Source organism: Pan troglodytes, chromosome 9 (assembly GCF_028858775.2).
Source record: "Pan troglodytes isolate AG18354 chromosome 9, NHGRI_mPanTro3-v2.0_pri, whole genome shotgun sequence".
NCBI classification, from domain to species: domain Eukaryota; kingdom Metazoa; phylum Chordata; class Mammalia; order Primates; family Hominidae; genus Pan; species Pan troglodytes.
The window spans coordinates 48939669-48967498 of NC_072407.2; the positions used below are offsets into that span (position 1 = coordinate 48939669).

Sequence of the window (27830 nt, forward strand, 5' to 3'; positions counted from 1 at the left end):
TGATGTGAAAAGGAATAGCTCCCCTTGCTGGTTCTTCTGATTTCTCCAGAGCAGCAGGAAGTCCAGATATTTATGGGAAATTTCCCAATATTCCAATCACTGTAGTAGCAACATTAGACATGGCCTGCACGCTGTCAGTTCTCTGTCCCACCTTAGGGGCCGGGTGGCAAAGAGGGTCTTTGGTGCCATGCTGCCAAGTCGCTGTTTCTGGGTCTCCTGCCCTGCACCCCCTCCCCACTGTCCTGTCTCAGCAGCCGTGTGATAGGGTGAGAGCTCTGGGGACACCTGCCATGAACCCTAGTCCACATGCTGGACTCTGACTCCAGGACTCTCAACCCTGGCCATAGCTTGACCTCTCATCCCTCCCTCCCAGGGCTGTTACACGGTGATCCTCAACACCTTCGAGACCTACGTCTACTTGGCCGGAGCCCTTGCCATCGGGGTATTGGCCATCGAGGTAAGTAAAGGCCCCCACTTCTGCCGCTCCCCAGGATGAAGCCTCACGTGGAGCCTAGGCAGATCCCCCCAGCCTCCTTTCCTCTTCATTTCCTTCACCTGGGACCCAAGGGGCCCCCACTGTGGGTGCTATGGGGTGGTAAGCCCGGCTGTGTCTGTGCTGCCTGAGAGTCATTCTTGAACTCTGGAGATGAAACATGGGAGCCAGTGTCCCAGAAATGGGGATGGGCAGGCCCTGAGTGTCATCCCCACTCCCTCTCACTCTTCCATCCTCATCCCCACCTCCGCCCCAGCTCCATGGTCCAGAGAGATTTCACGCTTGCAGAGGCATCAGCACGGCTGCCTTGAAGGACAGGCTGTAGCCCGTGGTTTGAGATCAGGCCTTTTCTCTGTGGGGTGTTCAGGGCCTACAGGGCCTTATTCATCCACAACGGTGGCCTTAGCCTCCTTTATCTGAGGGCCCCAGAGTCCCCTTGAAAGGTAAGCTCCTGCAGACCGTTTGCAATCACCACTAGGTGGCGCCTCAGCCAAAGGGAGGAGCGGCCGCCTCCCGTTTCTGTCCTCTGGGATCTCCATCCTCTGGGATCTCCAACTTGCTGCTCCTGGGGGCTGGACAGAGCGTTGCCCACATCTGACCAAACCCAGGAAGGGGCACTCTGGGGCCTCAGTCAGTCCTCGGCCTGCAGGGGAAGGAAGTCAGGCAGCCCGATCCTTAGCTTCCCCCTCCAGCAGCCTGGGCACCTGGCACCATGAACTTCGCCTTGCCTGGTTTCCCACTGTGCCTGCAGCGCCATGGAGTGCAGTTTCGTGGAGGCTACTGCGGATGGCGGAGAGGGAGGGGTCATTTATTATTCATTCATGTATTCAACAAGCACACACTGAGCCCTACTCTTCGCCAGCACTGTTATAGTTGAACAAGTCCCCTCATGGCGGGCAACAATGAACAAGATAAATCCGCAGCAAGCCCAGGGAAATCTCAGGGACGTGTCCCATGAAGGAAGAGCATGGGCCCTAGAGTCCGGCTCCCAGCTGTGCCTCTCTCCAAATGCAGGATGTCTAAGTCACAGTTTCTTCATCTGCAAAATGGGCTGATCACCCTGCTCCCAGGGCACAGAGGGATTACAGATGACGGGGACAGCATGCTACTGGGGCTCAGGAAGCAGCATTCATATACTTGATCTGCTGCCTCACTCCCAGCCCAGCCCATGAGCCTGGCTGGCCAGCCCCATGGGAGGCAGAATCCTGCTCAATATGGAGACCTTTACATGGCCCCGTCCCGGTAGCCCCTCCCCACCCCAGTGAGCCTCCTGGTGATTTGGCCATGACCTGTGGTCTGGGGACTGTTCCCTCAGCTACTTGCAATGAGCTCTGGCCGTGAGAACATCAGCAAATCTGGTCAGAGTCCCTGAGCTAGGGTCTCCCTGCCCCACCACCCCAGGCCCTCAGACAGGTGTTCAGGGATGGAGCTCATAACTCCGGGGAAGGGCTGCAGCTGCCTGCCTATTCATAGCAGTCCTGGTAACCTTTTACTGAGCATCTTCTAGATAAGAGGCACATTACATCATTAGGTAATTGCATTACACTTAAATCTCACCACCTTCCTGTGAGCTGGAGGGGAGCCTGCAGGGGTTGTAAGCATGGGCTCTGGGGTCACAATGCCTGGGACTGAAACCCAAGCTCCCCTGCTGGTGGCTCTGTGACCTCAGGTAGGTTACATACCTCCCAATAAAGCACTTAAAACTGTTCCTTGGCTGGGCGCTGTGGCTCACGCCTGTAAATCCTAGCACTTTGGGAGGCCGAGGCAGGCAGATCACGAGGTCAAGAGATGGAGACCATCCTGGCCAACATGGTGAAACCCTGTCTCTACTAAAAATATAAAAATCAGCTGGGCGTGGTGACGCATGCCTGTAGTCCCAGCTACTCAGGAGGCTGAGGCAGGAGAATTGCTTGAACCTGGGAGGCAGAGGTTGCAGTGAGCTGAGATCGTGCCACTGCACTCCAGCCTGGGCAACAGAGTGAGACTCTGTCTCAAAAAAGAAAAAAAAAACTGTGCCTGGCACATGGCAAGCTCTGGATACATACTCAGGCCCAGTGTAGGGAAGTGCTTTGCCTAAGGACACCCCTGCTATGTCAGGGAGCTGGATTTGAACCCAACACTCGTTTCTAAAGTCTTCCTGGTCCATGACTCCACCACATAAAGGAAGCCAGGTAGGGGCTGGTGAGAAGGGCTGGCCCCAGGGGAATGTCAGGAATCCTTAGGGGAGGAGTGTGCTAAGAGTGACAGGCATTCACTCGGCCCCGGAGGCAGATGACCCCTTCCCCTGGAGTGGGCCAGGCAGCCCACAAAGGGCCCAGCCTGATAAGCCAGTTCCTGCTTTTTTTCTTTTTTTGCAGCTTTTCGCCATGATCTTTGCCATGTGCCTCTTCCGGGGCATCCAGTAGAGGGTATGGCCTGAAGCCTGAAGACTCGCCCCACCCACCACTGCCCAGCACCCAATGTCCTCCTGTGCCCCTCCCCGCTGTCCTCTTGGCCCCAGGGGAGAAGATGAGGCCATCAGAGATGGCCAGGAGAAGGGCCAGGGGAATAGAGCTATTTTTTTAACAAAACAAAATGAAGACAAAAATATGGACTGATGTATCCTCGCCTGGACTCAGGGCAGGTGCCGTGGGTTCTCCAGAGACCCCAGCACCTGGCCCAGGATGCAGGCTGCTCTAGAGACCAAAGGAACACCAGGCCCAGCACCCTCCTTGGTCCAGCCAGACCCTGGGCCCTCTCTCCTCACTGCACCAGGACCTGATGCCAAGAAAGTGAGGATTTAGGCAACAAGGAGGCAAAAGCAAATCTCAGAGAAGTCATCAAAGCCCAGGGGCTGCACGGAGATTCAGCTGCCATGTCTTTGAGGACTCGGAACCCACAGCGCAATCCCTGGTCCACTGGAGGATGGACTGTTCCCCCCTTCAGGCCGGGGCCAAGAGTGAGCTGCTAACACGGCATCCAAGAATGGCCCAGCTGGTAGGATCCTTGCTTTCCCCATCTGTTGGACCAAATAATCTCAAAGGCCCAGAGAGGACAGTGACCATCCACAGACACACAGCACAGGCGTGACAGTTCTGAAAAGAAGCTGAGTTGTCTCCAGGCTGCTGTCACTGCATCCAGGACTCTGTTAGCTCTGCTGCCCACACGCACCCCTGGCCTCAGCATCCCGGTTCCCCCAGACAAGAGAGGGCAAGTCAGCCAGGAACTGCCTCCTCCCTGCTCTACAGCTAAGAAAACACCATTCCATGACTTCCCACCGCGCCCTCGCTCCTACCTCCCCACACCTCTCTCTGAGTCCCCAGGAACACACAGAGGTGCACATCACATTCCCTTGTCCACACTGCCCGCCTCTCCCACATGCCACCCCCTTCCCTGTCCTTCCCCAACTCCCCAGCTCCAAGAGTGGAAGAAATCCCCAAGATCATCTGGGTCTCCCTCTCCACACCCAGAACTGAGGCTTGGATATCTTCTTCAACATCCTTGCCAAGACTTCTCCACCCTCTTGCATACCTCCAGGGACAGAGAGCTTACTACCTCCCAAGGCAGCCTCCTGCCTTTGGACTGCTCTGACTTTAGCATCAGCTTAATACACAGAAGAGGTTTCTGTTTTTCTGTGGCTCTGTCCATGGCATCCCACTTGCCCACTCTCCTTCCTGGAGTGTTGAGGTCACACATTGACTCCCCTGAGCCCTCTTCTCTCCAGGCTAAAGAATCCCGAAGGCATCGAGGCCATTTCTGCTGCAACAAGGTTTCCTGTCTCTTCACTGTCCGCACATTTCTTAGTATTCCCTCCAGGCTTGGGCAGGGAGACTCGCAGATGCACACCCACAAGTATTCAGTTCTCAAACTCTAGACGAGTGTTGGCAACTGGATTGCAAGATGCTCCTACCCTGATAGATCAGGGGTGGCTGCTGGAGGCTGTGCTGGGGATCTGAGGTTTGGTCTGGGCTCAGTGGGAGACGGCAGTGCAATCCTGATGAGTGATGTCTGCCAGGCACCGTAAGTTTGATTAGTGATGTCTGCCACGGGCAGGGATGGAAGGAGCAGTGTGATGTCTACTCTCTTCTCTCCCCTGTCCCTCTTCAGGAAGAAAGAGCTCATTCTGTCTCACAAGCCACCGGCATCCTGTATCAGCTTCCAGCCTCCCCTCAGGCTTTCCAGTCACCAGGGACACTCGGAGCCACAGCCTAGAGCCCAGTGTTCCCTGGCCTGTGCGTCTGCCCCCTTCTGAGATGCAGCCAGAAGCTCTGTGCCTGCTGCAAAGATTCAGGTGGACCCTCCTCTAATCTCCTCCTGCTGTGCCCGCCAGTCCTTGCCCTCCCACCAGGTCTCTGAGCTCAGTCTTACCAAATTCGCCCTTTAACAGCTTGCTCTGGCAACCCCATAAATGACACCTGAGCTCCGTAGAAGCTAAGCTCCTGAGACCCAGGGGGACCTGCCACTGGTACCGCGGCCCAGCCTGGGGCCTGGGGGCTGCCCCTCTTGAACCACCCACATGCTTAGCCCTAGCTTTTTGGAAGAGGCAAATGGCTGGTCTGAGGATGACACACAAAAACAAAAACAAAAAACAAAAAACCCATGCTGGGCAGGACTGAGGCAAATTGCACAGCTTTATGGCTCTAATCCAGGGGCATCCCAGGCTTCTGGGGCCCACAGAAGTCAGAGGGAGGACCCAAGAGAAAGGGCTGGTCATGAAGGGAAATCTGGCTAAGGTGGGTTCAAGGGCAGATACAAGACTGCCCCTCAGCAGCTTTCTACAAATGTGCCAAGGAACCGTCAATCAGCCCTGATTCAGCTCCCCAGCCAGCCACTGGCCACCCTGTTAGGCTGGAAAGGGAAGACAGGCAGTTTCTGCTCCTGTTGGCATTCGCTCAGGCTGTTAGCTATTTGCAAGACTGCCTGAGGCCATTCCTTGGAGGCAAGGCAAAGAAAGCTCAGCCCAAATCAGGCTTGAGCCTCCCTCCAGAGCACAGGGAGAAACAGGGTTTAGCTGGCTTGGTCCAGATACAACCCACAGCAGGTTCTGGTGGTGGCTGGGGTTGGGGGGGAGGGGTGGGCAGGGATACCTCTTTGTTTCTTTTCACCCCGAAATACAACAGCCCATAACAGAGACTTCCTCGGACCCCACTAACAGGGCAAGGAACAAGAAGACTACACCGCTCATCACAAACCCTGCCTGTATCGAAAGCCACTTTCCTGCTCTGAAGCTACTGCCTCTTAGAGAAAGGGAATATCTCTTTATGGGCTGGGGGTGAGGGCCCCCTCCCCAGGGTCCCTGTTAATTTCTGGCCTTGGTGCTCAGGCCTGTCCGCAGCCTCCCTTGTCTATGTCTGTATCCATGCTTAAGGGGCCCGGACAGGATTTCCCAAACCAGCCGAGGCCCCAGCACCTCCGTCTCCCCAGAAGCCCCCTCCTCCTTCCCCCATGGGTCATATGTTGAAAGTCTATTTTAAAAACTGTCTATGTTCCTTGCCGTAGATTGCAGAGCTAATTTATCACGTTTCTCTCCTGTGAGACCCCCTTTTATATGATATATCCAGAGGAAGTTTTGTAATATAAAACAGGACGCCCACACTGATGGTTTTGCACTGGTTTTTGTGAATGTTTCTTACAAAAAGAAAAAGGAACAAAGAATAAATAGTGACCGTGAAGAAAGGTGGTCTTGATTTGGGGTTGGGGATAGACTGGGGCGAGGCAGAAGCTTGACAAGAGGCTGCTGATGGCTGGGAGAAGAGGCGTTCCAGGTCACCCCAGACGGAGCGGAGAGCGGGCCCACACCGAGCTTTCCTCGCTGGACTTAAGGGCCCCTGTCCCTCACCCCTCTGCCACTGCCTCCTTCCCAACTGTAAATCTCCTTGCCTTAGAGTCCCCCTGCCCTCCAGGCTGTACGTCTGTCTTCCAGATCTTACCTGACCTGCAGCCCCCTCCCTCACCCTCACCTGCAGGCTCCACTACAATTAGGTCTAACCAAGCCACCCAGTATTTTGGGAGCACAGCTGTGTGCCAGAGCCTGGACAGCCTCATGGGGTAAGGCCACGCCACCCTCCCATCCCACAGTTGAGTGTGGAAGACTGGATGTCTCAGGGCCAGCAGACGCCCGACACGCAGCCTCATTCCCCAGGTGGAATCCACCTGCAGTTATGGGAGGACAACCCAACCATCACTATTAGGATTAGGCCTGGCTCAGATGGGGGATTGAGGCTTCGGCCTGAGGGCCCTGCCCATTGGCGGCACCACCTGTGGGCAGCAGTGGGAGGCAGTGGTGCCTGTGGGAGGCAGTAGTGGCTCATGGCCAGACCAGGGCTCGGCAGCAGGGAGGCAGCTCTTTAGGGAGAGGCACAGGCTTAGGTAGCAAGAGACAGATGCCAGGAGAGGGGCCCTTCCTCAGGGTCCAGCCTCCCATTCTGCTCTGCCACGTTTACCAAGCAGAGTCTCGGGGCATCCGCTGTAACCATGGTGGTGCCACCACTGCTGGGTACAGGCCATGTTGCTGTATCTGGGTGCACGGACAGCCAGGCACAGGGTGGACAGGGGTGAGGACCCCTGGCAGGGGCCCACCTGGCAGCAGCCAGAGCGGGCTGTACCTATAGACACCCTCCAGCCATCCCCCACTCTATGCCAGGATGGGAAGCGAGTCTGAGGCCTGGGGCTGCTTTTCTCCCTACACCTGTCCCCAGGGCTTGGGCTCGCCACTTCCGGTGTGTGTGTCGGTGTGCTGGCAGGAGGGAGAGGGTTGGGATCAGGGACTAACGGGGTGTACAGCACAGGCTGGTGGGCCCTCAGGGAGAAGCTGGGCGGTGGGTATGCAGCACAGGCTGGTGGGCCCTCAGGGAGAAGCTGGGCGGTGGGTATGCAGCACAGGCTGGTGGGCCCTCAGAGGCAGGGCAGGGGCTGTTCAGCCCCAAGACAGCCAGTTGTCAGCCTTTGCCAGGGCGCTGGACAGGGCGGGGGAGATGAGGGGAGGCGGCCTGCTGAAATGTTTCTACTTATTTCCTGTGCTGAGTTGGAGGGCCACCTGATCCCACTCAGCCAGACCCTGGAGGCAGCCCGGGCTGCACGTGTGGGGGGCAGCTCACCGGGAAGCAGGCAGGAGTGGGGGACAGGCTGAGCCCAGTGGCCATCAGGCCTTGGGGTACATGCCAAGGGGCAAGGGAGCGCTATGGCTTTCCTTCTGTTCCTCCTCTCCCAGCCCCACCACTTACAATGGTCTCCACTGGGGGCTGTGTGTCCCTTTGTCCGTGGGGCCTGTGGGTGCAGCTGCTGGCTGCCTCTGAACTCAGGCTGGTTGCAGGGAGGGGGCTCCCAGGGCATTCCAGTGTCCTAGGGTAGAGGCAGAGTGCCCTAGAGCAAGGTCCCAGGAGAGCTCATCTTGTCAGGCCAGGAGAGTGGGGACAGGACTTCTAGCTGGGAGAGGACTTCTAGCTGTGTGTGTCCCATTCTTGAAGAATGGCTGAAAGGGAGGTGCCATCTCAGACAGCACACCCTGCCTGCATGCCCTTGGCTGGGCTATGAAGCCGCACGTGTGTGTGTTTGCTCACATCATGGGTGTATGTGTGTCTGTGTGTGTGTTCAGGGGTGTGTATGTGTGTGTGTTGTGTGTCTGTGTGTGTTTTCAGGGTGTGCATGTGGAGAGGGCCAGATTGAGGAGGAGGGGTACAGGGTTTTCCAGGATTAGAAGGAAGCCAAGTTTAGCTGCTTGGGCACTAGGTTGGCTGGGAGTGTAGGGAGAAGGATGGGGGGTGGTCACAGCCTCTCTCAAAAGCAAGAAGGGCTTCCTGGCAGAAGAGGCTGGACCCTCGACTTAGCCCACTACCCTCATGACTCCAGCTTGACTTTAGTCAGTGTCTATTGAGGGGGTCTGGAGGCCAAGAGACCCAAGGAAAGGAGGTATCACTGTGAGGGTGAAGAACAGGGCAGCAGAGGCCCTGTCTCTCCCCAAACCAGCATGTCAAGCCTGAAAGCCCAGGAGATCACAGCACACGGGGTGCCCAGGAGGAAAGGAAGGCCCCCCACCCCCTGCCTCCCTGGGGCAGGACTGGGGCAGGGCAGGGGACCCTCCTGCCTTCCAGGAGCCAAAGGGAAGCCGAGGCCCCAGCGCCACTCTGGCCCAGGCATGGGCAGGGCCCCAGGCCCAGTGGGCAACTAGGCCTTCTTGGGTCTTCGGCCGACTTGGTAATAGTAGTAAATGCTGATGACGACAAAAAGGAGGCGGCTGACCAGGAGCAGCAGGATCCCCAGGGACATGAGGCCCGTCTCAGCTAGCGTGGCAGTGACCACTGTGGGAGAGAGGCCAGCAAGGCCACAGGGTCAGAGGAGGGGATGTGTCCTAGCGCTGCCCCCCTAGCCCGGAGCGCTGGTGTGGCCGTCTCCCTGACTTCGCTCTGAGCCCAGGATCCTCCCAGGTGGGAAGCACAGGACCTGCCCCCTGCCCCTGCCAACCCCACAGATGTTTCTGCTCTGATGTCTCCCATGTGGCAGGAACTGGGGCACAGCAGGTGGGCAAAATTGAATGCATGTTATTACATACGTGCTGGGTACAGTGGGCAGTGGGTGTGGGGGGGCTGCAGGTACATGTGTGTGCAAGGCCATAGATACAAGTGTGTGGATTTGGGAAGCTACAGGCATGTGTGTTAGGCATGTGTGCACAGGTGTGCAGGCATACAAGTAAACACAGTCAGGTGAGTCCTTATCCCTCTATCCCCTCCCTAGCCCCCCACAGACAGGTTTTCATCACTTCCCACACACCCAGGTGGCTAGAGCAGGCAGGTCAGGGGCGAAGCGGCCCATCAGCCTCCCTCACTGCCCACCTCAGGACTCACCCAAGAACTGGACCCCGAAATAGCAGGCTTCGGTGAGCAGGGTCCATCGAATGATGACCTTCTCAGCCGTGTAGAGAGCGTTCCACATGATCAGGGAGATGCCTGGGGCGGGGGATGAAAAGGGGGCTGGGGGTGGGACAGCTGACTCCCTCCCAGCAGGGCAGGAGGCCTGCTCCTGCTTCCTCTGGCCACCGCTGCAAGACAGCTGGGGTCCTGGACTCCACGCCTCCGCCCCTATTCACATTTCTCAAATCAAAGCTGTCTGTCCCCAATCCTGTCCCCTCCAGACTCAATGCTGCTGCTTCAGCCTGCTCCTGTCCTTCCAAGGCCCTATGTGACACTGGGCGAGTCACTTCCCTGCATTGAGACTCGATCTCTTTATAAAGGGGGAGGACTGAGCCCCTGGCCCCTGCCCATGTCCGGTTCTGTCAGGAGGATGCTGTGTTGATGGAGTTCATGAGTTAATGGGTTACCTGGTCCTATGATCGGGTTTTCTTTTACATGGACTCCCAGACAGAAAACCTGAGGCCGGTAAGGACTCGCTTTAAGGAAGTCCCCTGGGGGAGGGGGATGAACCATACTTTTTAGCAGAACCACCACTGACTTGGCCTCTAGCAGGCCCCGCCCACCCAGTGTCTGCTGGTACCAGACATGCCACCGGGTGTGCATTTATTTTATTCCAGCAACCCTAACTCCAGAGGAGCCCAGCCTTTATTCTGTAGGCAATAGGGAGCCATAGAATATTTCGTAGAAACAGAGGCATATTACCTATGCTGAGCTTTAAAAACTGTAATTCCAAATCCTAACGTGTGCATCTCAGGTTAGAGAGGAAACAGAAGTGGTTCAAACAGAAGTGGCTCTGGGGATAAAATAGGGGGGCCCGAGGGGTTTTGCAGACACTGAATTGATCTGCCTCTCCTCTAGGCTGTGAAGTCCTAGAGGGCTGGGCCTGGGCTTCCTCCATCTCTGTACCACAACGCCCAGAGGCAGTGCACACACTTATGAGCGCTCCTTGCAGATGGTGGCAACTGCAAGTTCCAACCCACTGGGTGTATTCCACCAATGGCCACAAGATGGCAGCACATCCCCAGCAGAGAGCTTCATCAGAGGCTGGGGTGTGGGCTGCAGCATCTGGCCGAAGAAAGGAAGGGGTGCCCGGGCACGGACCCCCGTGCTCTCCTCAGCCCCGCTGGGTCTCCCAGCTGCCTGTCGCCTCCCCCAGGGCCCGCCCCAGCAGTACTCACTGAGGAGGGCACCGCCGTAGAGGCGGATGGGGGTCTTGCTGGTCACCTGGGCTCCATCAAAGACCGCATCATAGAGCTGGTCAGGGAAGGCAAGCGCCTGCGGGCAGCGAGAGGGGCTCAGAGGTCCCGCTTGGGAGAGGGTGGGGGGTGACAGCTGATGCTTCCCACAGACGTCTTCCTTCCCCCCCAGGAGCAGGATCAGCATCCTTGGGGGCAGTCCAGGGTCTGGACCCAATTGTCCCCACCCGCCCCCATGCCAGGACAGAAAACTCCAGGGTTCCTGGGACAAGGAGTCAGGCCACAAACCATGGGATCTAGTGTGCTCCTGGAGAGGGCACAGGCGTGGCAGTGTAGGAGTCAGGTTCTCGGAGGCAGCCCCAGAGCCTGAGAGATGGGCCCCTGCACGAGGGGCCAGGATGGAGGAGGCACCTCTGGTGAGCCAGAGAAGGGCTGAGGGAGCCACACAGGGCCAGATCTCAGGGGCTGGGGGTAGGGGCTCACCATGATGGCAATGCCGGAGAAGAGCACAGCAGAGACGAACTGCCAGACCCTGGGAGGCGTGGAAAGAAGATCACAGCCCTGCCCCAGGGGACCCTCCCCTCTCCAGCCCAGATCCCCAGGGATGGCAGGTTTGGGGAAGGTAATGAGACAAAATAAAATCCAGGGACCAGGCCAAATGAGGTGAAGTCTTATGCATTCTGCGCCCCCCCCAAGCCTTCCCCTCCCCCAAAAAGTCAGGTAAATGCTCACCTGAGCCCCAAAGGCTCCCGAATGGTAAACTTGATTTCATTGCCTAAGACCTGGCTGATCTGTGGACAGAGGGGGTCAGAGGCAACCAGGGTGAGGGCAGCTCTCAGCGCCCCCATTCGCTCATCCTCCCAGAGCCCTGCACACCCAGGGACCAGCCTGGGCACCTCAGCTTGGCCAAAGGGTCCCCCAGGTGGGGAGGGTCACATGCGGCCACCCCCTCTCCTGCTTCCCCTTGACACTAGGATTTAAAAGAAGCTGAAAATATGATGGTGACGTGTGAAAGCTCAGGGCTCTGCCAAATGCAGACTTGAAGCCTGGTCCTGCCACTTACCGGTGTGGCCTTGGGCAAGTTGCCTAACCTCTCTGAGCCTTCGTTTCCTCATCTATAAAATGGGTTAATGATTTTACAGTATCTGCATCTTCTAGTGCCAACAAGAAGATTTAAAAAGCAACTGCTGGAAAACCGGGCATGTAATAGGCACTTAATTCTAATGATCTCGTTATTCCCCTGGCATTGCTGTTACATTTCTAGGAAAATCAGCTAAGTCCTAGAACTCCTACGGCTACCTGGGCCTGGGCTAACCTTCTCCCCTAACGGTGGGTCAGCCTGGCCTCCCCAGCGGGTGCCGGAGGCCCCTGCTCTGCGCCCCACCTTGGAGCGATGCACCTCCCCGTCGTCATCCTCCCCGCCCACGCCGAGGATCTTGCGGGTCTTCAGGCGGCTCACGAGGTCCGTCTGGCTGTGCTTCTTCATCAGAGGCGGGGGCTGCTTGGCCGCCATCTTCTCCTCCAGCCCGGCCTCTGCAGAAGGGCTGAGGGGAGACACCGGCCTCAGGCCACAGTTCCTACCCAGCTTCCAGACCCTAGGGGAAGGGGCCCGACTAGCGGAAGGCCACACCCCACACCAGGCCTGCTGAGGCCTCCCCACGAGCCCAGGGCAGTAGGGGGAGTACAGCTGGCTTCCTTGTCAAATGGGTTGAGGAAATGCTCTCCAGGCCCCTGAGGCTCTGGGAGCTGGTCTGCTGTAGGTGGACACAGCACACCCCATCTGACAGGTTGCATGGTGCCTTAGAGCCAGCCCTGGAGGCATAGGGCCCAGGAGAGGGCATTTGGGCCTGGATGGCGGCCACATCCAAGCTTCCTGGGGGGATGGGGAGGAAAAGAGCCTGGATTCATGGGGCAAATGAGGCTTAGAAGAGGGGAGGGTCTGTCCAAGCCTGGGGCAGGGGCTTCTGAGTTCTGGGGTCTGGGCCCCCACCAAACTTCTGCCCAATCCTGCAAGCCGGTGAGCCCCTCTCCCGTCTCCCTGCCACCCCCCTTCAAACCTGCCAAGACCGAAGAAGGGGAGGGGGTGCCCTCATACCCAGCAGAGCCAGAGAAGGCTGCCAGGGGTGTTGACGGGGACGCTGAGGTGGTCTAGGTTCCCTGCTCAGGCCTTGCCCTCCCGGCCATCAGCCCCCCACCAGCCCCTCCTGGCACCCCAGGTCTGCCCATGATCCTCCCCAGCCCCCCACTCCCCCACCGCCAGCAACATCTTGGGCCAGGTTGGGAGCACCTACTGCGTGCCAGCCCCTGTGCAGGGCGACTGAGATGCAGAGAGAAGCTGAGTGCCCGTCGCGTCCTCAGTCAGCCAAATCTATGCAGAGGAGACAGCAGTGTAAACGGGGTGAGGTGAAGCCTCAGAGGCTGGCTCCGGGGTGGCCCTGGCTTCTTTAATCACAGCTGCCCTGCAAGATGGGCGCTATTGATGGCCACGCTGCAAATGAGGAAACCAAGCTCCCGGGGTTTCAATGCCAACCAAGGTGAATAACGGTCGTGCCACTTCCTACCTTGGACCACTTCCAGAATCTCATTCCCACTTGCACCCACCCTCTGGCAAGGCAGAAAAGTCATCCCCATCTACAGACAGGGTCAGAAGCCACCAGGCCCTCTAGCAGGGGACCCTGCTGTCTCAGTGCCCTGTGGCCTCAGGCAAATCTCACCCTCCTGCCCCAGCCAGGGCTGCCAGAGGCAGAGTGCGGGGATGTCCCCGGGTCACCTCCCATTTTTGAGCCTCCTGGTGTCTTAAAATAAAGCACCCAAACAAATATCAGAACACAGTTTCAAACTGTGGGGTCTGTGAATAATGTGGCTGTAGACCGGATCAACTAGGTTGGCAGTATACCATGTCGCATTGGGAAAAAAAACTGCAAAAGTTGCTATTGGCGGTCTTTAGTGAGTGTGATGTCATTTCCAGGCCAAACTACCCTCCTACGCCCCCTGGCTTTAGTTCCTCACCCACAAAAAGGAGTGGATACGCCTTTCTCCTCCCCACACACAGGCCCCATGGTGAAAGGAGACAGCGGCGGGTGGTAACTGTGACGGCAGTCCCACACCCGGCACACAAGAGACTCCCGGTTAATGCTTCGGTGTGTGCCAGCCATCAGGACAGGAGGCCAACCCTACCCTGCCAGGGAAGCCAGGGCCTAACCTTTCATCACCCGGCTCCTGGAGGGCCCAGGACGCCGTCCTGACACCTCAGCTGCTAGCCACTGCCTTCTGGTGAACCCAGATAGAAGCTACAATTAGCCACGTCCCTCCCGTGGCCAGGCGAGGCTGCCCTGAAAGTCACTAAGCCACTGGTGAGAACCGGGTCCTTCACCTGTTCCTCAGCCAAGGATGTTGCCTGGCCCACGCCCTTCCTCTTCCAGCCTCCCCATGGCCTTTTATCTTTTAATACATACAGCAAAATTGACGGGCTTCAGTTGTGCAGTTATTTGAATGTTAGCACACGTATAGATTTTTGTAGCCACCAGCTCCAGATCAAGACAACGAGCAGTTCCATCACCCCAAAAACTCCCCGGTGCTGGCCACACCCTCCCCTCACTCCTCCACCCTGGCAACCACTGATCTATTCTCTGACACTATGGCTTTTGTGTTTTCAAATATGCCATGTAAGTGGAATGATAAAGCGTAGAACCTTTTGAGGCTGGCTCCTGTCATTGAGCAGAATGCCTTTGAGATTCCTCCAAGTCACTGTGTGTATCAAGAGTCCACTCCTTTTTATTGGAGAGCAGTATTCCCTGGGGTACGTGTAACAGCTTGTTTATCCATTCGGTCACTGAAGGCCATGTGGGTTGTTTCCAGTTGTTGATGATTACGAATAGAGCTGCTACAAACCCGCGTTTCTGTGGGACCGTAAGTTTTCATTTCTCTATGTAAATGCCAGGGGTGGAATTGCTGAGCTGTGTGGTACATCCCTGTTGGACTTTCAGAGAAAGCATCAAACTGTTTCCCAGAGCAGCCATGCCACTGCGTGTCCCTGGCAATGCAGTAGTGTTCCAGTTCCTCCACATCCTCACCAACACTCGGTAAGGTCGGTCTTTATTTCAGCCCTTCTACGAGCTCCTCCTGGCTGGTTAACCCCTCTCCCAGGCCAGATGTGCTGCCTCCCTCAGTCCTGCCTTACCTCTTCCTGCTGTGTGGCCTTGTGCTCTGAGTCTCGGTTTCCTCATCTGTGAAATGGAGCCATCATTCCCACTTCCTAGGGAGCCCGGGGCAAAAAGAAAAGCTCAGAGCACTCAGCAAAACACCTGCACATTTGCCTGAGGAAACCGCACTTAGTGAGGTCTACTGTGAGCAAGGTACATGGGTGGTGGGACAGGCCCCCTATCCTGAAAGAGCTCCCAGCCTTGGCCGGGGGAGGGGGCGCTGATCTGCTAGCCACTGATTAGAGCAAGTTACTTTTCCTCTCTGAGTTCCGGGGTCCTCATCTGTGAAACGAAAACAGCCAACCTCACTTTTCCCCTACAGCTGGTCTCAGGAGAAACAAAATAATGGACAGACAGTGCTTTAGAAAGAGCCAGCTCACTGCTCAAGCCAGAAGGCCTAATGGGTAAGTGCTTAACTGCTGAGGACGCTCCCTGGATTTGAATCCCAGATCCATCACTGCCTGGCTGTGTGCCCGTGGGCAGGTCAGTCACTTAACCTCTGCGTGCCTCAGTCTTCCCATGGGTAGTTGGGAAAATAAGGTGTCCTATCTTATAGAGACATTGTGAGAACAAAAGATGTAATCTCCATGAAGCCATGGGGAAGTGCCTGGCCCACAGCAAGTCCCCAGTGAAGACAGGCAATTATCAGACACAGACACTGCCACCCTCCCCAGGCCTCCCATGTGGCAGTGGCACCGGGATGGAGGCCATGGAGGAGTAGGAAATGGATCTAACTAACACTTCTTAACTTCTCCGCCCCACTGGGCAAAGCCCCAGATCTCAGTCCCCGGGCACAAGGCTGGCGCTCAGCCACTGCCCACCAGGCCCAGGCTGTGTCCACGGCCCACCTCCGAGGGGCAGAAGCTTCCAGGCATTGGATGCATTGCTTTCCTCTGCCTGCTGACCCCTCTCCACCAACACACGCACACACATGCACACTGCACACACACAGTACACACACACACACCACACATATACACACCATACTCATGACACACACACACCACACACACACGACACAAACCACCACACACACCACACACATACGCACACACACCACACACACACCGTACAAACCACCACACACACCACACACATATGCACACACACCACACAAACGCACCACACAACCAAACACACACCCACCACACACCACACACATACACACCACACACACCACACACATACATACCACACACACACCATACAAACTACACACACCACACAATACGTGCACACACACGCCACACAAACCCACCACACATACATCACACACACCCACCATACACAATGCACACACAAAACACACACACACCACACACACCCACCACGCACACACACCCACCACACACCTACCACACACCAAACACACACACACTACACACACCCACCACACACATCACACACACCACATACCACACACCACACCCACACCACACACTACACACCATAGACACCACACACACACACCCCCACAACACACCACACACAACCATACACACACACCACACAAACCACACACACCACACAAACACCACACACACACACACCATACACACACACACACACACACAGAGCATTCCCCTCTGCACCCCAGGACGGAGTCAACAACAGCTGCTGCAAATCAACGGCTGTGGGACGTGTCAGTGCCCACCTGCTGGGGCTGGGAAGAGTGGGCACTACAGTGTCCTGGACAGAATTACTCATGGGTAGGACAATCTTCATCCACGGGCACTGCCATCAGACATCTGACCTGGTGAGAACCACTGTGCCCACCTCCCAAGCCCACCCTAGCAGGGAGGGCATCACTCACAAAGGGCCCTTGTGGCCCCACAGAGAAAATGGAATCTTGACCTCCAGGGAGGAGGGCCCCACACCCACCTTCCAGCACAGATAACTGCTCTGAGAACTGCGCTCCACCCCTACTTCACCCCCAGGACTGGGCCCTGCAATGATCAGATCCACCCAGCAGCCCCTCACCTGCCCCACTGGCGAGGCAAGCTGCACACACCCCTGAGGTCTCCCCTTGACCTTTCCTCCCCTTCAGGGCCACTCCAGGTGTTTATTTCAGGCCTAAGTGAGGACAGAAGACTCCACCATGCACTATGGCCAAACCCCGGCTTTGGGGGCAGGGGACCTGGGTTTGAGTCTTGGTTCTGCCCTCTTGCCAGCTGCATGGCTTTGTGCAAGTCACTACAGGTCTCCTAGCCTCAGTTTCCCCTCTTGTGAAATGGGGGTAGTGAGAACGCTCACCTCGCAGAAGTGCTGGTGGAGAGAGAAAGAAGGAGTGCACGTGGGCGCCCATGGGGGAAGTGCCCTGCCCAGGGAGGAGTCTGGCCCTCCTTCCACTTCCCTTTCTCCACTCAGCCGTGCACAGTGGAAAAAGCCTGCCATCAGTGCTGTGAAGCTTCCTGCTCTGCCCCACTGCCTTCTGAAGGGCCCCCAGGGGTTTCCCCCAGGAGCCAGGCTGCAGGAGGCTGGGGGCAGGGGCAGCAAGGACAGCCACCCCTCCACCCACATCACCTGTCTGGCAAGAAGGGAGGACATGGCTCCTAGGGCCCAGGCCTGGGATTCTGAACCTTTCCCTTCTGCCCTGCCAGCTGCTCTCGCCCACATTCCCGATCAGCCAGCAAACCTTTCAACAGTGGTTCTCATTGCTTGACCCTTTACCCAAGTGAGAAGGTCCCTGGGACACTCTGTCCCCCCACCGTGCTCCTTGTTCCTCCAGGCTATCTTTGCACACAGCCCCTCTTCCCAGGGCCCTCCCAGGGCACTGGGTCCTCATCCTCCTCTGGACTCTCACGGGTCTCAGTGTCTACAGCCACTGGCCACTTATAGCCTCTACTCCTGGTCATTTCATGGCAGTTTGACTCCCCAAGACCAACCAGTCTGAAGGTATGGCTTGTACTGTGCTCCTCCGTGTATCTCCCCGTGAGGCTGGGGTGCACAGCAGGCACTTTGTCAACACAGGTGGAATGAGCAGCTGTCAGGCTAAGCCCAACCAGCACACTCAGAAGCCCACAGGTTAGACGTGGCGGGCTGAGGGGAGGCTGTGCCCCAGGCCACATGGAAGCTGGTGGCATAGGGCAGGAAAGGGCTTTCCAATTAGGCAGAACTGGATTCAAAAGTGGCCACTCTCTGTTGGTCAGGTGGCCTTGAGCGAGCAGTCTCAGCCCTCAATACAATGGGGATCACACCACAGCGCCTTACTTGCCTTACTCATGGGGTGCTGAAGACTCCAGGAGATGGGGTGCAAATGCTCTTGGCAGAGGACCTGGCAGTGGGGGGTCTGGGCAGCCGTGAAGGTTAGAGGACTGGATGAGAACACTGGCCTCTGACATTGCCCCACCTCCTCAGAAAGCTGTGGCATCACTCGCAGGGGAGTGCCCCAGGGCAAGGATTTCTTTGGGTCTTGTTCTCTGAGCCTGGGACAACTCCGGGCACAGGAGGAGTTCAACAGGCATTTGTGATTGAATGAATGAGTCGGGAGGAGCTAAGAGGCCCTCTTCAGCCAAGATCTGACTCCCTGCAGTCCCTCCCACCTCCCCATCTGCTGTGGAATCTGAGGCCAGGGAAGAGCACCTCCACATAGTTCCCAGGGGCGAGGCGGGAACAAGCAAAGCCCCCAAGACTAAACCAGCCAGGAAGAGAGGGGCTTTTTGGGGGTACAAGAGTCAGGAGAGGATGACAGACAGGGAGGTGGTAAGCATATTTGTAACGATTGGGAAAACTTGGGCTCAAATCCCTGCTCCTCTTTATTGCTCTGTGACCTCAGGAAAGTTACTTAACCTCTCTGAGCCTCTATGTCCTCATCTGTGAAACCAGACTACTACTTCTGTACAAAGCCCACAGGTTTGTGATGTGTGATGATGAAAAAGTGCAGCTGAGGAGCCTGGCCTCTGGTGTGTACTCTGTAAAGGACAGCAATTAATAACATGAATAAGGTGGCTGCCCAGGCTCTGCCCTGGCCAGATCAGATGGGACTGAGGCATCATTCCCATGCAGATCCTGGAGGACTTCCCCAACCCCCTGTCTCTTTCCCAGGAAGCCTGGTTTCTATAGAAACAGATGGACTGCCGAGCTGTCCCCAGCATGAAGACTATGCCCGTGAGGGCTGGCTTAGGAAACCTGACTGGCCGGGGGAGTGGGGAAGATGAGGGAGGGAAGAGGAAGGGGCCCAGAACATCCATCAGTGGCCAAGCCTCCCTGTGAGTCAAGGGGGAGTCACTGCTGCTGCACACCTCAGCCAAGGAGCCACTGCCTTTCCAAACAAGAGCTTCTGTGATAGGGGCAGGCAGCACACCTGTTCCTCCTCCCCTCATAAGGAAGACTGCCCCCAGGGCCGCCTACCCCGGGGCTGGGAGGAGCGGGGCAAGTACTTCAAGACCATGAATCCCCTGCTATCCCCACCACAACCCTATGAGAATGGCCATATTATCACCCCCATCTTACACATGAGAAAACGAAGGCTCATGTGACTTATTCGAGTGTCCCTTGAGGTAAGTGGCAGAGCTGGAATTCAAGCCAAGGTAACTGTTCTTTAACTGGACATCCTAAGAGAAGCTGATGTGTGTGTGCAATGTGTGCGGTGGTGGGGGTGGGGGGGTGTTTGGTGGACGTGAACTGAGCTCTAACCCATCTTCCCCATGGCAACTCCCCCGGAAAAGTCCCTGGTGGTCGCCAGCATCTGGACTCCTCTCTGGGGTCCAGCCTCCCTTGGGTTAAAGCCCTGCGACTCCAGCAGGACTTGGGGAGGGATGCAGGGAGACCCATTGTTCTGTTATCGCTTTAGTACAAAATAGCTGGAAATGGGGTCTGGGACAGGGCAACACAGAGTTGGGGGGCGGGGTGCTGGCAGTGAGAGCCAGAGCCTCAGGTCCCCGGCCAGAGAGAAGGGGAGGCAGGAGAAAGAATCTCTGCTCCCTGGAGGGCGGGACGGAATAGAAGGTCCAGAGCTTGCGTCATCCACTCCAGCTGCGGTCCCTCCCAGGGCTGCCGTCGGCCCCTGGGCAGGATGGGGTCTAGAGATCCCCTAGCCCAGAATCTATTGCCTGGGCCATCAGGCAGTGAATCCACTTGTCAATGGCTGTACTGGAGAGGCTTAGGGACTAAGGGACTTGTGTTCAGATCTTGGCTCTGCACTACTAGGCTCGTGCCTTTGGGCAGACAAACTCCTCTTTGAAGGAGCCTCCCTTCCTTCCACCGTAAATGGGGCGGTGGTCCCTGAGTCACAAGGCTGTCTGGGGGCTAGACAGCTAATCTAGAAGTCATGGGACACAAAAGAGGCTTTATGAAAGCGGCTGCACTACTGACATCCTCACAGCAGCCTCTGGGGTGTAGGTTTCATCGGAGGCCCACAGCTAAGGAGGAAGCCGAGGCGAGGCTACCCGGTGGATGGGCCTTGGCTGGCTCCAGCTGGCTTGCTATCAGGCCATCCCTCGAGAGCATCATTATTCCAAAGGCTGGGGCTGCCTTAGTCAGTCTTGTCTCTCAAGCAGATCCTGAGCCAGTGGAGGGCGATGCTGCAGCATCCGTCTTCCTCATCATCTCAGCATCACCACTGGGCTCAGTGTCCAGCCTGCTGCAAAGAGTGAGGACAGAGCGGAACTGGCCGGGAGAGGCAGGCGCAGGATGCGAGTCCCATGGCAGTGGCAACCCCCGTCTCCATGACACAGCTCTGCAGTTGAGAAAGGTTCCACGCCCCATTTCCAAGAACCTCCAGGAACATGTGCCCTGAGATCTGATAGTGGAAGGTTTGTCCTGGAGCTGGAAGGTGGCAATGTGTCCTGAATCACTGGGCTCGGAGACAGGACAGCTGAGGTCACAGGCAGATTCTGCCATCACTGGTAAGCCAGGCCCTGTCTTTGGGGCTCAGTTTCTTTGTCTAAGAAAATGAGAATGTGGTCTCTAGGGCCCCTCCCAGCCCTGCCTCACAGCGGCCACACTCCAGGTCCCTGCTGGGCCCCAGCTCAAGCTGCCTCACCCCCAAGTCCCGCCACCCCTCAGCCTGGACTGGCACACAGGTCCTATCTTCCTACTCTTTCTTTTTGAAGGGGCCCAATTTCCAGAAAGGCAGAGGGAAGCCCAACCTTTCATCAGAAACATTTCCAAAGCTTTAGGGACAAATATGAACATTCCCTACTGTGCTGAAGAGGGCGAGAGGTCAGGGCAGAGCAGGTGGCAAGAAGGAGGCATTCCTGGGCTCCTCCCCCGGGGGTCTGAAGCTGCTGCTGTAGGCAAGGGGATCAGGCCCTCTGATGGCCTCCATCACCACTCAGAAGTCACTGGGAGGTTTTTCCTGTCTCGACGGTCATTCACATGGGCAGAACATGAAGAATTCCTGTCCTTTTCCACTCTGAGAATAGGCCAGCCTGCCCCTTGGCCCAGTGACCATGTCAGGGCCCTCAAGGGCAGCTGGTGTCGTCATCAGGACAGCCTGACTTCCAGATCCTATGGGGCTAGGGGTCTGGTGAGAATGCAGCAGGCACCTCCCTCTCCGACCTGACCCCACTCTCCCCATGCCCCTCCCCCACCCCGTGGCTGTTCAGGAACTTAGAGGGGAGAAGAGGGTGGGAGAGGAAGGGAGAGGAAAGGACAGGAGCTTCCTCGAAGGGATGCTCCACATTTTGAGCCCGTTTCTTCAAAAGCAAATGGTGATTTGTCTTCTGGGTGAGTTGGGGGAGGCAGGTGGAAGGGTCCCTGCCCTTTTTGCAGGATAAGATGGGCCACAACCATAGTTCAGGACTGAGTGTCTCCCCAATCCTGGGGTGCTGGCTTAGTGGTTAAAGGACTAGCTCATGACTTAAAAGGCTTGTGCTTCATCCTGGCTCTACCACTTATGAGCTGTATGCCTTTGGGCCAGTGACTCTGCCTCCCTGGGCCTCAGTTTCCTCATCTGTTAAATGGGGTGTAATAATGACACCAACTTCTCACCAGTGAGAAGATGCACCAAAAAAATCCAGAACAGCGCCTGTTTTGTAGTTAATGTTCAATAATAATGCTGCTCATTATTTTTAGACTAGAAGACTCTACTTCCTTGCCTCAGTTGCCCCTTGACCAAATCTGCCTCAGAGCAGGTCCCCTTCTAGGGATCATGTGCCAGGTCAGAGTTGGGTGCTCAGAAGGGAGTGGTCATAGGAAGGAAGTGGGATGAGAGAGAGCAAGGGTCACTTTGGGGCAGGACGACGATGCTGCGCTGGCCCTGGGAGGGGTCCAGCCGGTGTAGCAGGATAAACAGTGAGACGCAGGGTGCCGGGGAGGTATCGTGGACCAGGAGTCAGAACATCAGGCACCCCGCCCTGCAGCTGCCTCTCCTGGCCTGTGTGTCCTGGGGTGACTGATATACCGTCTCTGAGCCTCACTTCCCTCACCTGTGAAAGGGGAGGAATTCATCCCTTCTCAGTCACTCACTCTTCCTCAGCCCCTCACTCCCCCCTAGCTGCAGGGCAGTCACATTCCAGCTTCAGGGTCTTTGCATGGGCTGTGCTCTAGCTGTCTACACAGCTCACTCCCTCATCTCCCTCAAGGCTGTAGCTCAAAAGTTACCTCCTCAGGGAGACCTCCCTGACACCCTATTTAAAATGACAACCCAGTCCCTGGCCTCAATACCCCCAACACAACTTTTCCCCTTCACGTCTCAGTACACTATATAATTTGCTTATTGTTTTTATTAGGGAATTGCCTCCCCCTGCCCCCTGCTTTTAAGCATCAGCTCCATGAGGACAAAAATTTTTATTTTGTCCACAGCTGTCTCCCCAGTGCCTGAAACTGTCCCTGGCACTTTGCTCCATAAGCCATTTTTGGTGTAATGCTCACAAACATTTTGTTCAATAAGCAAAAGTAAAGAACAGCCCCAAACTGTGTGACTATGGGGCATTCCTGTTAAATCCAGCCCCCTCCTCCCCCTTACCCCAAGAGGGGCAGGCCCTTCTTCCCACAGAGGTGGGGCTATCAAAAGAACTTGGGAGGCTGGGTGTGAGCTGGAGAAGCCACAAGGGGCCTGGAGGCAGAGCTGTGCAGAAAATAGGTCGCAGTCCTAGAACTGGCAGGTCATGACAGCTGGACATGGATGAAGGGGCTTTCGGCCTTAGCCCTTCACTCCAAATTTGGAAGCACAGAGGAAGTTGACGACATGTGACTGGGAAAGAAGCGGCCATGGCAGGGGCCTCCTGGGATGGTGGGGACAGAGGGGGCCTCAGGAACAAGACGACCCATTTTACAGATGGGACAACAGAAGCCTGGAGAATAGTCTTATTTCCTAACAACCCAACAAGAAAAATCTTTTCTCGCCTTTCTTGAAGTCTGGGGCTGAGGCTAAGGAGCGGACAGTGCCCCCTCCTGGCTCTGCAACAAAACGACCCCCGCGTCCCTGGGATCTGCGGGCCGCAGGTCCTGGTCCCCTCTCCACAGGCCGTCAGGGGTGGAGGTCCAAGGGACCACATAGTTGGGGTGGGCAGCCCCGGTGACTTCTCCCCGCAGGCCTGCCCCGTCAAGAAGTTCGTTTGAAAGAAACCAATCAGGAAGTGCGGGGTAGTGGGGCGGTGAGGGGGCCTTGGCCAGCCGCTCTGGGCTTTGGAGGAGCCTGGGGGTTCTTGGCCTCCGCGCTGCTCTTGCCCCAGCCTCCATCTCTCCGGCGGAGAAACCCACTCCCCCCGGGCTCCAGGAAGAGGCGGAAGCCCGAGACTGGGTCAGGGTGAAGGAGGGTAGAGCGAGGGGACCCAAGGCGAGCGCCCCGCCCCGCCCCGCCCAGCGGGGCGCGCCGGGGTGGGCGCGGCGTTCTGGCCCTTCCTCCACACAGCCTCCCCCGGGTAGGTGCGAGTGTTCTGCCCACGGCAGGGGCCCTAACCCACCCAGCGCCCGGCCAGTGGCCCCACACTGTACCCTTCCTGCAGATCGCGCGACTTTGGGGAGAGTGGGGGGCGTCTCCACCTGTGCGTCCCCTACCCACCCCCTAACTGGGCTAAGGCGCCGCCTGGGTTTCTGCCCGCCCCTTTCCAGCCTGGGGACGGGGGACTCTCTCAGCCTCGCCCCTCCCCCTGCAATCTGTCCCTGATGTCCCCGCTCCAGACACTCACCCACTTTCTGAGACCCAGGCCTCAGCGCCGGTGTCCCCCGGCGGTGAGCTCCGAGCCGTTAGGCGGCCCCGGGTTCTCCGGCCCAGGGCCCCTGCCCCCAGGCCCCCACCCCAGAAGGTCGGGCCAGACTTGTGGGCAGCGTGAACTCCGCCACCACCTCCGTCCGCGGCCCTGCGGGGGCAAAGACTGGGGGAACTCGCAAGTTTGCGCCGCGCACTCCTCCTGCCGGGAACAATGGCGGGAGGGGGAGGGGACAGAGAACCGAGCGCGGGGGACCGAGTCAGACCCCGGGGAGACAGAAACTGCTTTCGCTCCGTTTCTCTCCTGCTCCGAAGCAGAAAGCTCGAGCCCGAGAGGCAGTGGCCGAGGACGAAATAAGCAGTCCAGGAGGAGGGCGACCGCGGAGCCGGGGGAGAGGGGAAACCGAGTCAGAGGGAGGGGCGGCGAGGGGAGAGCGCGCAGGGGAGACGGAAGGGGCTGCGGGACGGCGCCTTGGGGAGCTGGGGAGGCGACCCCCTGGGGTCCCAGCGGGCTCAGCGGGTGCCGAGATGTCCCGGGGCGCTCGGTTAGCGCGCGTGGGGTCCCGGCCGCCCCTCTGCGGTCCCGTTGGCTGCAGGAGCCCCGCTGGGTTGCGCTGCGCAGGCGGCGGGCGGCGGGAGGGGAAAGTCCGCGGCTCGGAAGCGGCGGCGGGGAGCAGAACTTACGGGCCTCGCGCGTGCCGGCGCTGGGCTGCGTGGAGCTGATGCCAGGCGGAGGCTCTGGGCTCGGACGCCTCACATCGCGCCGCCCGTGCGGGGCCGGGCAGTGCACGGCAGGGCCGGGCAGGGCAGGACAGGGCAGGGCAGGGCAGGGCAGGGCCGGGCCGGCTGGACTGCGCGCGGCGCCCTGCGCGGCCGGGGCTTACCGAGTCTGGCGGCCCGCGCTGGTCCCTCCTCTCGGTTCCGCGCACAAGCCAATGGCGCGCCGTCCCCTCCCACGCGCCGGGCTGCCTCGCCCCCAGGGTGGCCGCCGGGGCGGGCGGGATGGGGGTTGGCGGGGAAACCAGGCTCCCGGCTCCCCCGCGAGGCTCTCCCGGGGGCCGCCTGCAGGGGGCGCACGCGCGCCCGAGAGAAGGCGCCGGGGGAGGAAGCCGCGCGGGGAGACCCTGGCGTGGCCCGCGCCGCCCAGGATGACTTTCCTGGCAAGTTCTGCAGACGGTGCCCTTTTCTTGGGACGATCAACGTAGATGGGCAAACCACACCATCTTAAATAGCCTTGCGGTGTCTCCCGGGCCCAGGCCGGTGCCTGAAATGGAAGGGACTGCTTTGGCTGGCGGTGATACCCAAGTGTGTAATAACACAGTCACGACAATAGTCACCGTTTGCTGCGCACTCTCTGATGCCAGGCACCATATGCTAAAGGAGTTACAAGTATTAACTCATTTGATTTTCACAGCAACCCATAAGGGCGCTGTGCTTAGTCCCATTTTACAGGCCATGGTCGTTAAAGTTTGAGTTCACTCAGCCTTCAGGCTTCCAGCCTAGGCCCACCCTTCTCTCTCCCTGCTTGGTGTGACTTGGCCAAATAACATGACCCCACTGTCACTACGGCCACCTTCTTCATACTCCACCCTAAAATCCAGAGATGCTGCTGTCAGTTGCGCTGTCAGGAGACTAGGATCTTATCTGGGGCTCTAGTACGCTTGTTGGCGCTACAGTTGTCAAACCTTTTGTCTCTACACATCCTATGGGGGGCTGGGGTGAGGATGAGGGTTGGGGGTCATGGAGGCTCTCTGGTGGCGTGTCAACCTGAGAGAACCAGGCTCCTACAGACAAGGCCCCACCCCCAAATTCTGGGCTCCTTCGACCCCTTATGGTGGGAAAATAATGTGCTCTCTCCCACCCCAACCCCCACCACCCTGTGCTCTCCTTAGAGAAATGCCTGGATCTCTTTCATCTGATCTGATGGTCACAGTGGGCCAGGAACCGGGGTGGGGGGCTGCAGGAAAAGGAAGGCAAGGCTGATGACATGCTCCATTTCACAAGTAAATAAGACAGAAAGAGGTGAGTGGCTGCCCCAGGCATCTAGCTAGGTGGGCATTCTGACTCCAGGTCTCGGTTCTGTCTGCACCAGTTCCTTAACAGTTAATAGAGCAGGCTCTGGAGCCAGATCACCTAGGTTCAAATCCTGGCTCTGCCTTTTAGTGCCTGTGTGGCCTTGGACAAAGTAAGTCACCTAGAGCAACCAATAGTAAGAACCGGCTATGGTTGCTGTAGAGATTTAGAGTTAATAGGAGCTGCTCATGTTTACTGAGCATGGACTCTGTGCCATGCAGGCTCCCACTGTCCTCACCAGAGCTGGGATTGGGCAGGAGAGTCTGTGCCCTTGGCAAGGAAGTAAACAGAACAGTCCTTGGTTCATAGTAAGTGCTCAGTGAATATAAACTGTCCTGATTACTAAGGTAGATAAACTCTGATGCCCCAGTGCCACTGACACTGCCCCCAGCCAAACACCTAGACAGTGATAGCCAATAATGAATGAATGAATCAATCAATCAAAGTATGTGACTCTAGATGAGGATTATTTTTAAGGTGTGTTGGGTGGAGCCATCTGACTCAAGGCTCTATAGTAATTTCTGCAACAACTCAGTCTCACCTCACTGCCTTTACAGAGCTGGGCCAAGCTGGGTTGATGAATTCATTTGTCACTCCCTCTTCTGCCTTTCCGGCACTCAGGGCTCTGGGTTGCTGAAGCGAGGGCCCCCAGCGTCATTCATGTGCAATGTCCTCCCAGACTTGGGGACACCTGCCAGTGCTCTGCTTGGTGTAACCCTAAAGACTAGCAGCAGGGTCTGTGCTTGTAATCCCAGCCAGCCTGATCATACATCAGTGGGAGGCCTTTGTCACAATCACTCCAAGTTTTCCAACATGGAAGAGGCTGCCTTAGTTGTCATGAATGAGTGCCCTGTCACCAGCAGCATGCAAGCAGAATCCAGGGCAGGGTTGATGAGGACAGCAGAGGAAGAATTCCCACCTTAAGTGGTATTTGGAGTGGATAACCTTTGCCCTCTGGGTGTCTGTATTCTCTCAGTCTCCCGAGCTTATCAACGGGGAAGCTGGGGAGGCTGGGAGCTCAGGCTGGGCCAAGGCTGCCCCCCCATCCTTTGTGAACGAGGCCATCCTGACAGTGCCTCACCCGTATGCCAGGCAAGGTGCTATGTGCTGGGGCCCCAGGGGTGAACAGGACAGTGTCCCTGTCCTTGGAGAGTTCACAGCCCCCTTGTAGATGACTGCACAGATAGTCAACAGCAGCAACAGTAACCGCTCAAGATAACAGGCAAAGTGCTTGGAGGGGGACCAGGGGAGAAGCAGCTGGCTCTATCCATAACCCCCTGCATCCGCTCTCCAGAAAGCACCCATTAGATGCTTTTATTGTCTTCCTCCCTATATACTTTTCATTTATTTATTTACTTATTTATTTATTTTGAGATGGAGTCTCGTTCTGTCGCCCAGGCTGGAGTGCAGTGGCGTGATCTCGGCTCACTGCAAGCTCCGCCTCCCGGGTCCACGCCATTCTCCTGCCTCAGCCTCCCGAGTAGCTGGGACTACAGGCACCCACGACCACACCTGGCTAATTTTTTGTATTTTCAGTAGAGTTGGGGTTTCACCATGTTAGTCAGGATAGTCTCGATCTCCTGACCTCATGATCCGCCCGCCTCGGCCTCCCAAAGTGCTGGGATTACAGGCGTGAGCCACCGCGCCCGGCCCCTATATACTTTTCTAAAGTGATGTGTCCAGTTCAGAAACATCCCTTCGGCAGCCATTCTGCCCTCAACTCTTCTGAGTTACCTGATCTTTACACTGGGCATAAAAAAAAAACTCACCTCACTGGGCTGCTGTGAGGAGTAACATTGACATTCATTAAGTGTGCCCCTAACGCCAGGCAAGAATAGATGCTTGGTGCACAGTAACAATGAGGAGTCATCATTATTCTAGGTGAGG

The 27830-nt window shown here is 57.1% G+C and overlaps 2 protein-coding genes and 1 pseudogene across 18 annotated transcripts in view; 1 reads left to right on the forward strand and 2 right to left on the reverse strand.

Moving 5' to 3' along the window:
• The window catches only part of TSPAN18 (tetraspanin 18), a 205648-nt gene extending 199500 nt beyond the window's left edge, over window positions 1-6148 (forward strand). For all 6 annotated transcript variants that reach the window (XM_001159889.7, XM_009460282.5, XM_009460283.5 and 3 more), the window contains 2 exons: window positions 374-457; window positions 2851-6148. In XM_001159889.7, the coding sequence (XP_001159889.2) occupies window positions 374-457; window positions 2851-2898 (132 nt within the window). In that variant the 3' untranslated portion in view covers window positions 2899-6148. The remainder of the gene's footprint in view (window positions 1-373; window positions 458-2850) is intronic.
• LOC104008486 (uncharacterized) lies at window positions 6069-7804 on the reverse strand (annotated as a pseudogene).
• Window positions 6069-24918, reverse strand: TP53I11 (tumor protein p53 inducible protein 11). Of its 12 annotated transcripts, XM_016920717.4 has the most exons (10): window positions 16431-16617; window positions 14755-14829; window positions 14266-14473; window positions 12866-12942; window positions 11959-12118; window positions 11307-11365; window positions 11058-11106; window positions 10557-10653; window positions 9313-9414; window positions 6069-8769 (listed from the first exon to the last, which is right to left on the reverse strand). In XM_016920717.4, exons 5-10 carry the CDS (start codon window positions 12085-12087, stop codon window positions 8636-8638), a joined length of 570 nt encoding a protein of 189 aa, XP_016776206.1. In that variant the 5' UTR covers window positions 12088-12118; window positions 12866-12942; window positions 14266-14473; window positions 14755-14829; window positions 16431-16617; the 3' UTR covers window positions 6069-8635. The 12 variants fall into 12 exon arrangements, with proteins under 12 accessions (XP_016776206.1, XP_063640066.1, XP_054518208.1 ...); XM_063783996.1 differs by lacking the exons at window positions 14266-14473; window positions 16431-16617 and adding an exon at window positions 24555-24739; XM_054662233.2 differs by lacking the exons at window positions 14266-14473; window positions 16431-16617 and adding an exon at window positions 24555-24739 and having other exon boundaries at window positions 12866-13033.
• Window positions 24919-27830: the final 2912 nt, after the last annotated feature.